At 40.7% G+C, this 10,780-nt stretch overlaps 1 protein-coding gene across 2 annotated transcripts; it reads right to left on the bottom strand.

Annotated features, from left to right (window-relative positions):
- Positions 1-1,322: 1,322 nt before the first annotated feature.
- On the bottom strand, positions 1,323-10,183 carry gpnmb (glycoprotein (transmembrane) nmb). Of its 2 annotated transcripts, none has more exons than XM_080862380.1 (12): positions 9,862-10,183; positions 8,592-8,747; positions 8,323-8,484; positions 7,469-7,642; positions 7,210-7,371; positions 6,781-7,089; positions 5,742-5,801; positions 5,405-5,602; positions 4,788-4,893; positions 4,328-4,548; positions 4,114-4,204; positions 1,323-3,835 (listed from the first exon to the last, which is right to left on the bottom strand). In XM_080862380.1, the coding sequence occupies exons 1-12, from the start codon at positions 9,929-9,931 to the stop codon at positions 3,688-3,690; spliced, it is 1,857 nt and encodes a 618-aa protein (XP_080718506.1). In that variant the 5' UTR covers positions 9,932-10,183; the 3' UTR covers positions 1,323-3,687. The 2 variants fall into 2 exon arrangements, with proteins under 2 accessions (XP_080718506.1, XP_080718507.1); XM_080862381.1 differs by having other exon boundaries at positions 8,344-8,484; positions 9,862-10,182.
- Between the last annotated feature and the right edge of the window lie 597 nt (positions 10,184-10,780).

Genomic DNA, 10,780 nt, shown 5'->3' with positions numbered 1-10,780 from the left:
ATAAAGAAAAACAAAATGGAGAAAAACATTTGACACAAATGCATTTTCTTCTAAGATGACTGGGATGCTTTAACTTTTACAGTTAAGTATGATATTACAAAGTGTTTGGGAACCCCAACTAGAAAAAGTCCTGCGGTGCATAGTGTGTAAAAGTCAGCCTCTGCTGACTCTGTAGCTGGAGTTTTTCAGACCTGCTCATGGTCTGGGTTTCCATGACGGAGCAGATCCTGAGGGTGTTAGGTCCTTGGTTAAACTGGATATGTGACAAATGGCCTTTATAATTGGGTTGACTGACCCTGTCAAACATGGTCTTTATTTATCACAATAGGTTAAAGAGAAAAATGGACTCACCTGCTCTATTTTCTATGAATAACACTAAAAGAAGCTGTGGGAAGTTGCTTGTAAGAAAAGGAAAACCAAACATTATCATGAGGTTTCAGCAAAGACCCACCAATCTTGTTTTTGATCAACTTGATTAGGTGATCATCAAAATGTGAGCACCTCTATAAAAGCAGCGGTCTTGGCAGGGTGCTATTTAGGGGTGTGTGTGTGTGTGTGTGTGTGTGTGTGTGTGTGTGTGTGTGTGTGATATAACACAATGCCACAATTTTCTCAGGAGTGAGGTCCCAGCAAATTCACCCCAAGGACAGAGCATGTAATGCCCAGAGGCCTCCAGAATTAGAGCCGTGTCTTGTACTCTCGAGGCCTGGAGACGCGCTGATCAACTATGATTTGTTTGGAAGGGTTCCCAGGAGTCTCTAAGAGCATTACCCCATGGCTTAGGTTTGAAGTTGCATCTGAAACAATGTTTACACATAATACGCAGTGCTACATTTAGCAGAAACCAAACGGTGTATCCACACAGGCTCAGCCCAACTGTCTAGGTCTGTGGCGGAGGGGTAACAATTTGGGCTAATTGTGCAGCCACAGGACCTGGGCACTTTGCAGTGAAGTATTGACCATGAATTTCTCTGTATACCAAAGTATCCCAAAGTGAAATGTGAGTCAAGTCATGCAACAGGACAATGATGCCATGGATGGCACAAAATCTAGAACTGACTGGTTAAAGAGAACATGTTGCAATGGCCCAGTCGGCACCTGAATCACAGGGTGTACTTTACACAGGGATGCAGAGAGTCCTGTGAAAACATTTTCCACATGATTGAAGTCGTGTATGAAGTCGATACGAGTTCCACATGTAATGAGTTGACAATGCCCCAAATTCCAAAGCAACATACGTTAGGTAGTGCTGCATTAGAGAAATATTTAAAGTCACTTGGTAAACTTTGCTAAAGGAGTGAAAAATGTGTAATAGTACGGTATTAACCCTTGGTAGTACCTACGGCCATTTATCATCCACAGCGTTTTTTAATATTAGGCCATTTTCACTGTGTTGAATAGAATATAGCCAAACCTTCCAACCCTTTTTTTTTTCATTTTTCTTTAGAATTGCCGTCTCCGTTTATTCGATTAGCTTAAGGTGGCTAAGCTAAAAACCGCCATCCACATGAGGTCCTAGAGCCATAAATCGCCCCATTGAAACCCTTTATAAACGCTATTTTTCACTGCACAATTATTACCGTTAATATCTGTGTGACGGCTTAGGTTTCGTTTTCATTCTGGACTCAAGGCCTTAGAATTGTAATTTTTTTATTTGGCCACCGGGTGGCGCCCTTGCTCCGCATTTGATCCCTGCTGGAAAACAGCGGGCTTCTTGGAAAGACCTGCGGGAAATGAAGCCTCATTTCCGGCGTGCAGCAGCGGCCTCGCCCGCTGATCGGGCGGGACCATTTTTTGGTCCCTAGGACCACGAGAGGGTGCATTTTTTTTTTAGTCAACAGGAAATGACGTATTTATTGTCACGTGGTATCGGACGTGTGGGCTGGAAAAAGCAGTCCCCGGTGATCGTGCCCCGGTGATCGTCGCGACGTACCCCGGCAACATGCACTTATTTCGGCCTAGAGGAGGAGCATTTGCCGCCTGGAGACCATTTTCTGGTCCTGAAAAAAAAAATAAAAGGCGATCGAAATGACTGTTCGTGCCAATCTTTAGTCCATCTAAAGGCCTAATTATAATAACAATTGAATATTACCTCAAATGTTTTTTTTGGAAAATATTCAAGTTTTATGTTTTTTGGGGCAAAAAAAGCAGTGCGCTCATGTGACCAAACCGGGATATAAAGGGTTAAAATCCGCGAAATGTAATTAAAACTTGACATGAATATTTCAAGGAGAAGTAGGTCTAAAAGATTGGCTAATTTAAAGTGGAATAAAATATTAATATAAAAAATTTTTATAGCACTTTTTTGGGCGTGGTCGATTGGGACCGATAGTGTGTGCATTTTATGAAATGCGCTCCTGCAAAAAAAATAAAAGGCGATCGAAATGACTGTTGGTATCAATCTTTGGTCCACACAAAGGCCTAATTAAAAGTACAATAAAATATAACTTTCAAATGTATTTTATGGAAAATATTTAATTTTTTCATTTTTTTCGCCAAAAACGGCCGTGCGCTCATGTGACAAAACCGGGATATAAAGGGTTAAAATCCGCGAAATGTAATTAAAACTTGACATGAATATTTCAAGGAGAAGTAGGTCTGAAAGATTGGCTAATTTAAAGTGGAATAAAATATTAATGTATAATCTTTTTATAGCACTTTTTATGGCGTGGTCGATTTTTGGCTCTAGGACCTCATAAGGGGTACGTTTTTTAGGTACTACCAAGGGTTAAAAACTTTAAGTTTAACAATTTGCCTCTGTGCAGTTTAGTGTACTGTACAGTAAAAGCATTAAGTATGTTGTGTGAACTACCTGCTTTAAAATCGGCGACGTGTGATTTGATTGCATTTGATTTGCAGTGTTTGTTTTGATCACAATAATATACAGGATTGTGTTGGGTTACAGGAAAGTGGTGACTTCCTTGCTTGTTTTAAAAGCCCCAAACGATAGTGCTAATGGTTAAAATCCAGTTTTTCACTAAACCATGAATTTTCTGCAGTTAATGTGATTGTGTGAAACAGTTTTAAAACAGATTTAACACCACACACGAACAAACAAATTAATAGAACACTAAAAATCAGTTCATCTAACGTTAAATACATTTTTTTCCAGCTCCATACAAAGACAGATTCCAGTGTCTTCAAAACATAAGTGGTTAGTTCACAGCCTTTATTTAGTGACTGACTTATTTATCAGCCTTTCATCCTCCTTGATTATGGCTATGTTTAAATCTTGGAGTTAAAGAAATTAAATTATAACTCATTTGAGGAAAACCATGCATGTATCACTAGTAGGATTTTTACCCGTACATTAATATACAGTATTCTAAAGCAATCCATGACAAACGGTACAAAAGCACTTTTCATCAAAAACAGCCATTGCTTGAGCCTAATTCATTTTATAGCAGCTACTACACCCTATGTTGCAATCAAAATGAGTGCCTCAATCACATATTCGACAGCCTCTTCAGTAGAAAATCATCACACCAATCAGCAGCTGCTGTAGCAGTAGCAGTTTTCTGGAGCACAATCAAACAATTAAAACAAGCAAAATATTAGTTTCTTTTACAAATATGGTATTCCTGCTATTTTTGCACTTTAATGCTTAAACTTTTGATTAGATTCATATCTGACAATCACATGCTTTAGGTGTTTTTTATTTTAAGTGATGATGCAGCTCAACAAAGCCTACAGGGGGTTTCTCTCAGTCAGCAGGTGACGGCTCTCCTCACTGGAGGGGAAGAGTGCCCCCTTCAGGCGAATCATGTGACCTCCAACCCCAGCATGGGGATCCTCCACCAGTGACCTGCGAATGGGCCGGTACACCTTGTAACGCCTGGAAGAAAGATGCAGGACACAAAAATATGATGGGAGGGTAATGACACTAACTGGATGTGAGCGGCAAGAGTTGGAAAAAAAATACGAGGTGTTTTACGAGCAGGGTAGTAATCAACTGGAAATTCAGTGAGAATCAAAGTGGCTTTGTGTGCATGTGTAAATGCTTTTTAATGTGGCAGTAAAAGGCAAAGTTGTGCATTAAAATCTTTCTGCATCATATATTCAGGTCTTCACACATTTACTGAAGGAATGCTGCTGCATCTGAAGACTACTCACTTGTAGACCACATAGGCAATGAATGCAAAAATGGCCCCCAGAACAGCACTTGAGGAGAGAACGACTTGGGCAGTGTGAGAGGTTGTGGACACTGATGGGTACAAAGGGCAGTGAAGAGAGTGTAAAACAGACCGGAAACTACAACACACCAGGCAACAGTTTCTACAAAGCTGATTTCAAGAAATATCCTGTTGTATGTGTTTGTGTAGCTAACCAGGTGTGTCCTGGGACTTGTTGATGGTGATGGTGGTGCTGGTGAGGGTCAAGCTGCTGGAGTTCTCCAAAGTGATGTTCACACAGTAGGTGCCCGGTTCCAGAAATCTTCGCGTCAGATGCACTTTGCACTCCGAGAGAGGCGGCACATCGTTGCACATGATGTTGCGTACCTGAGTGCAGCTGGGGTCTGACACGATGGTACAGGCTGAAGTGGGGATGCTGCGGATAAGGGATGAAGGATAAATCAAACCTGTTTCTTTATCTAAAATGTATAGGTTTGTGGGGGGGGGTGCCATTGCACCTAAGTGACTAAATTGGATGTGCAGGGAGAAGATCATCAAAAATAAAGTTGATAAACTCCAAAGGTTACTGTGATTTCCTCTTTGAATGTTTAAAAAATTATCTACAGTGTTATTTTTTTTACATAAATTTAAACAAAGTATATAATAAATGCATACCTGCCCAGACATTTCACCAGGAAGTTGATGTCAGTGTTGGTGACTCTGTGGGCTGACACTTCCAAAATCCGACTGCTTGGCAGGGTGTTCAGTGGGTGCTTGGGCTCTGTGGGGAACAGATTAATTATTTTGTGGGTTTTGGATGTGTAATCCTCTTCCCCCTAAATAATAATATGATGAAGGAACCAGTCAAAGAATCATAGCATGAGGTTGCTTGAATACAAGTTTGTAGAGAGAAACTGGATCGCAACAATCAGGATTTAATGCAGTTTAAATGGAAGAGTGTTTCCTTTTCATTATCAGGGGTGGTTACGCCACACAAGTACGAGTCCCATCCCTAAGTCCATAGTTCGTGATGAAAGTGAAGCAATTCTGGGATGAAATGTGGGCTGGTTTCTTGTATGTTATTATGATAAATGTGACAAAATGGTTTTTGTTGGAAAGCTTTTAAAATCATACCCACTTTCATTAGCATTAAAGCCATTAAAGTATATTGGAAAATGTGCCCTCGCGTTTAGTTTTTTAAACTACTACACCATGGCTTCTGTACAATGGTTCATGAAAAAGACTCAGTGGTATACAACATAACTTGAAGGATCCCGCACACTCCCACCTACCAACGACAGTGATATTGCCTGTGAAGGTCCCGTAGGCGTAGCGGAAACACTGGTTGCTGTTGCGACGCCTGGTGCGGAGCCACAGCGGGGTGGTGGGGTTGGATTCTGGGGAAACAGTGGAAGGGAGGGGCTCTGTGGTGGGGAGATCCGTGGAAGCAAAAGAGGAGGTGGTCGAGGGCAGGCTGGTGTTGGGCGGCACTGTAATATGAAGCAAATGGGCTCTGCATAGTGATGCACGCTGGTATTTTAACTTCCTCACATGATATGATTCACCCTCTGCATTCGATATTCCTACATAATCACAATCATAATACACATTTAGCTGTAAAAGCCTCACCCTGTGTTGTCTCCATCTTGGCTGTAATCGCATGAGTAGCAAGTGGAGTTGTAGGAGCCTCTGAGGAAAAGACACGGGAGAAACATGTTTTTCCATTAGCACTGATTCCCCGTCTTTTTGTTGTTGTTGTTTTTAAACAGATACTTGTCTGTGTAGGTTCTCAGTGACGTCATGGTAGTCCTGCGAGCTTTAAAAAACTTTTTTAAAGTTAATTGAAGATGTGTAAATACCCGAGACTCTCCCTCTTTGGTTTTAGATCACCTCTCACCTCTTGGATGAGAGGTGAAACTTCTTCAAGAAACTTAAAGAAGTGCAGTCACCTTCTTTTTACGCTCCGAAGAAACTGTAGGCACTTGCAGATAATGATTCTGTCTTTTAAAGTTTTACATGTATTTTTTGTTTTTACATTCTTCATAACATAACTGTTTAAGTAGCAGTTGCTTCATATCCCCAAAGTGAAGAGAGATAACTTACTTTGTGTGGCTCACATTTCCCTTTTTAAAGTTTATATTTTGGCATTCCAATTATATTAATTAAAAAAAGACTGAAAGACTGTATATAAAATAAGCCATAATCTCAAGGTCGAAAAAGTCAATCGAAAGCAGAGATGCAGTTTTTCTAATGGCCAGCAGGGGGCAGCTCCTCTTGGTTGCAAGGAGATATCTAATTGTATAGACACATTTGAGAAAATGACCCAATTTTCATTTTATTGATGACTTCAGTGAAAACATTCCTCATTAGTTTATGGTCTCAATTGCTTGTTTAACATCTTAATCAATATTATACATTTTCTCCTCTTTTTTTTCCCAATTGCAGAGAAATTGATGGCAAAGACTTGTCTGTTATGTAAGTGTGCAGTATCCTTGGGTTCTCAGTCAGAGCTACCCCTCTGGTTTCAAAACACCAAGATGGTGACACATGACAGTGTGCTGGCCATCTCCATCTGGTTTTAAGGTTTGTATAAAAAGTTAACAAGTCTTCAGATAATACTTTGCTTGTTTTGTCATGTCTATATCTTTGTGACTACTTGTGACAGAACCTGTGGACGTGGTCGAGGTCGGGGTGTTGGCAGAAGGTGGACATTCAACTGGAAACGCTGCCTCGACCACCAGCTTCACAGTCATGGTCCCCAGCTTACTGTAGGCGTGCGTGGTTACGTTGCGATGCGTTACCAGCTGATTGCCGTCTCGAAAATCCCAGATGTAGTCAATGGAGGCAGCAGTTTTCAGGTAGCCGCTGGGGTCATGGAGGTGGACTTTGAAAACCACATCCTCACCACGGATGAAGATATTCTCAGATTGGTTGACTGCACCCTTCTGAGAGATGTCGACCGCCACTGGAATTTTATCTAAGGGAGTGCGTAAGAATAATGTAAATGACGTATTAGGTTTCTGCCTGTTTGTATCTCTGTTTGGCTGAAACATGTAGGCAGATAAAACTGTATAAGCAGAATATTTGTTGTTCCCACCTGTGACAAAGAAGACGGCGTTGTCGGTAGAGAGGGGGCTGTACTTCCTGCGCTCGCGTTTCCTGTAGACCATGACTTCCATGACCTCTGCCCCCAGAGGGATGTTGGTGGTATTGATGGTCACACTGGAGGAAGAGCCGTCACACGTCTCAAAGTACTGGCCTGGGACAAAAAGAAGAGACAAACTGAGTTGGTTTAGATGTTCTTCTTTTTCCTTTCGTATCCTGTGTACATGCAAACTTGTAAACTTGTATCTCACCCATTGTGTGCCAAACATAGACGTAGCTCTTTCGTCTCCAGTCATTGCTCTGAGGGAAGGGTCTCCCATCTGGGAACATGTTGCATTTTGCCTTGTCTATACATTTTCCAAAGCCATAGTCATCCAACCAGGAAGTCCAGTTGTACACGTAGCCAGAGCGAACCTGCCCATTGGCTGTTTGACAGAAAATAAAGTGATGTAAAAGCTTTAATTTTAAAAAAATAAAAATGAACTGATTTTGCATGATAAATCTGTTCAGCGATTACACATGGCTGGTAGCTACAAATGCTAAGATAACTATACTATGATAACTAAAGACAATAAGTAGCCAGGTTCATTGAGGCGTAATTTGTCTATTTTAGTGTTTATCAGCAGCTTGTTCTGGTTTTTATCTTAAGGGGGAGCCTACTTTAACTCTTTCCCTCATAATGACGTGTTTTGACACCCCCTGTGCCCTTAATAACATGTTTTGACATCTCAATATGTATCAATAAACATGTGGTTTGATGACCATCAGATTATGTTCCAGATTTTTTCAAGACTCAAGGGTATAGTGGGCCATCTTTTTACAACAGTGTACAATTTAATTTGCTCTTTGGTGGGCTTACATAAATCAACCACAACATTTAAACCACCTGCCAGCTGTGCTGGTCTCTCATGTGGATAAAACTGCTCTGACCCATCAAGTACAGGCCATTTGATTGACTCCTCGTGATCAGTGTTTTCACTTCACCTGTCAGTGGTTATAATGTTGTGGCTGATCAGTCTATATGGCCCCATGATGCTTTGTGGTGGTGTGATGCTATGTGTGTGCAGGTTCATGGCCTGGCCCGGCCTGGCTTTCTTGGCAGCACCTGACGCCTCCAGCTCCGTACCATCCTCACAGTGCTCATCCCAGATCAGGTTCCCATTGGCATCCTCCTTCTGGCAGGGAGGATACTCCAGCTTTGCAGTGAAGGTGATGGAAGAGCCATTCAGAGCTGGACTGTCACTGGTCAAACGGACTTTGGGTTTACCTGCAGAGAGGTGGACTTTCCAGGTGAATGACCTGAAATACCTACGCAAATGTTTCAAAGGTGAAAAAAAAAAAAAAAAACACCCAGAAAACAAATTACCCACCCACCTCTGTGGTGCATAAAACCATTTAACTGTATATTTAGTGGTGGGTAGATGTAATCATCCCATGGGTTGGTGTCGGGAAGCCAGCCAGGGATCGGTGGGATTGGAAATGGAAACTTCCCTGATAATGAGTGCTTGTGTGGGAATACATCCCTGTATGCTGGGGAGAGATAAAGCAGAGAGACAAGGACAAGGAACCTTAAAATGTATTTTGGTTTGATGTGAGTCCCTCACTAAAGAGCTTCTGTATTTTACTTGAATCCATTTAGAAGTTAAATGTTTCTTTCCTTCATTAGGCTCCTTTAAAATTTAATTAAAATGTTAAGTAACAGTGTAGCCCCAAAATACCCGCATAATGACCAAAATCATGTTTATTTCCTGACATGGAAAAATCTGCTTCCAGTACCTGGTTTCCACCTTTAGTAAAAATATTTTACTAAAAGCTCCCATGACTGAAATGATGAAATGATTGAGGGCTGTACAACAGACTACATTTAACTAAGCCCAATAAAACAGGGGGAAAGCATTTGGAACGTTAGGCATAAAAAAATGTTTATTGTTATACAAAAAAGATATTGGATTTATACATTTTTAGTAAGATGACCTAGTTTTTGATCTTTCATCTCCACATTCTTACTTATTTATTTTTTTTATTCGGATCTCCACGCCCTTGTTTTCTGCTTTCTCGTCATTTAGCCTGAGTGACATATTTTTCAGCGCAAAAACAAATTCAATCTGTGTAATCTGGTTAAAGGTGAAGAAAAAAACGATCCAAACATCTGGAACGTCTGTACGCAAACAGAAATTTATTCAGCCAAGAGAGCGCATGGCGTGAAAATAGAGGGGGAAAGGTGATTTTAAATTTGCATTTATTAAATTAATGTCACATTTGCTTTTTTTATGATACCGGAGGAAAAAGATTGTTAAAACTTTTTACGGGATTCCATCTGGTTATGATAACAAATTAGAGAAAGCTACGATTTCTCCGTTTTTTCTGGATGTAGAGAATTGTCTGTTTGTGGAGTGAGTAGCAGTCTTAACGGAGCACACGCCTTAATCAGTCTCATGGGACTCTGACTGTAGAGAGCGGATGGCAGGACGAGTTAAATAAACAAATGAATAAACAAACAACCCTAGGAGATAAACATCAAACACCAAAATTATTCAATTCACGTAAAGACATTAAATTAAAAATCTGAAATCAATAAACCAACGTTTTTAAACCATAGCCACAACTCTTTCACTTCAAACTATTCCAAAGTAGCGCCACTTACTTTTGCGTCCATCAGCTTGATAAAGAAAGCAGGCACAAGCCAGGAGGGAAACACACTGCCAGGCTTTCATTTTCACTCGTCCGTGGGGGGTAAAAACAGTCGTCTCTGCAGCTTTAAGTACCCACGAATAGTGTCTCTGTGCGCCGACACAGCGTGTCCCTCTTTCTCCTCGTCCGGATTTGCCAGTACTACCCCTCCGTTTGTCCCGCTGTCCACTAATTTAAAGTGGCTCCGCTGAGCGCACAAACATGTGATGTTTCCTAACGAGACGCATCTCATCACTCATTAGTCCCCCAAACTCAGGAAACTCATGAGAGACAAGATGCGCGCGGACTGCACCGTGCGCATGCTCATCCTCTTCTTTCTCTCCCATTTGACAAAAAGTTCAGTGACTTTTAATCTGCTCAATCTTTCATACTCTTGCGTTTTTTAGAAGTGTTATTCCCTTTCGTGTTAATCTGTTTATTTTATTTTTCCCCAGTTTATCATTTCTGTTTTTTATTGTTTAATGTAGTCGATTTTTTAATTGTTAATTAACACGGCAGCACATTGTCCACAATAAATATATTTCAATTATATCGTTTTTTTGTCCCTTCTTTGTTCTCAAATTTGAGAAGTTTTATTAACTTTATTAGATAATAAAATTTTGATCAAACAATGTTTTTCTTAAATATATAAAAAGAGGGTTTTGTGTGTGATTTAGTCGGATCATGTAACTATATAATTACATTGGGAAGCCTGGATATCTTCTTATAATATTATATTTTCCTTAAGTTCTGCCACGGAAGTCCGATAACAGATAAAGTCCAAGCGTGCAGAGCTGTGCACACATGACTGAAATGTTTGACACGATGAATCGGAATCATGCTGAGACACCTCACTCCGCGCGTGGAGGTTGCGCCACAGATGAATCCTAAAA

Source organism: Rhamphochromis sp. 'chilingali' (genome assembly GCF_963969265.1).
Source record: "Rhamphochromis sp. 'chilingali' genome assembly, chromosome: 17".
NCBI lineage: Eukaryota > Metazoa > Chordata > Actinopteri > Cichliformes > Cichlidae > Rhamphochromis > Rhamphochromis sp. 'chilingali'.
This window is presented reverse-complemented; position numbering and strand designations above follow the sequence as displayed.

Excerpts from the sequence above, each read along its gene's own strand:
- gpnmb (XM_080862380.1), bottom strand. The coding sequence starts at position 9,931 with ATGAAAGCCTGGCAGTGTGTTTCCCTCCTGGCTTGTGCCTGCTTTCTT. Across the intron at positions 7,090-7,209 it reads CGCCGTCTTCTTTGTCACAG|ATAAAATTCCAGTGGCGGTC; the intron begins GTGGGAACAACA and ends GCACTCCCTTAG. Across the intron at positions 4,894-5,404 it reads AGGCAATATCACTGTCGTTG|AGCCCAAGCACCCACTGAAC; the intron begins GTAGGTGGGAGT and ends TGTTCCCCACAG.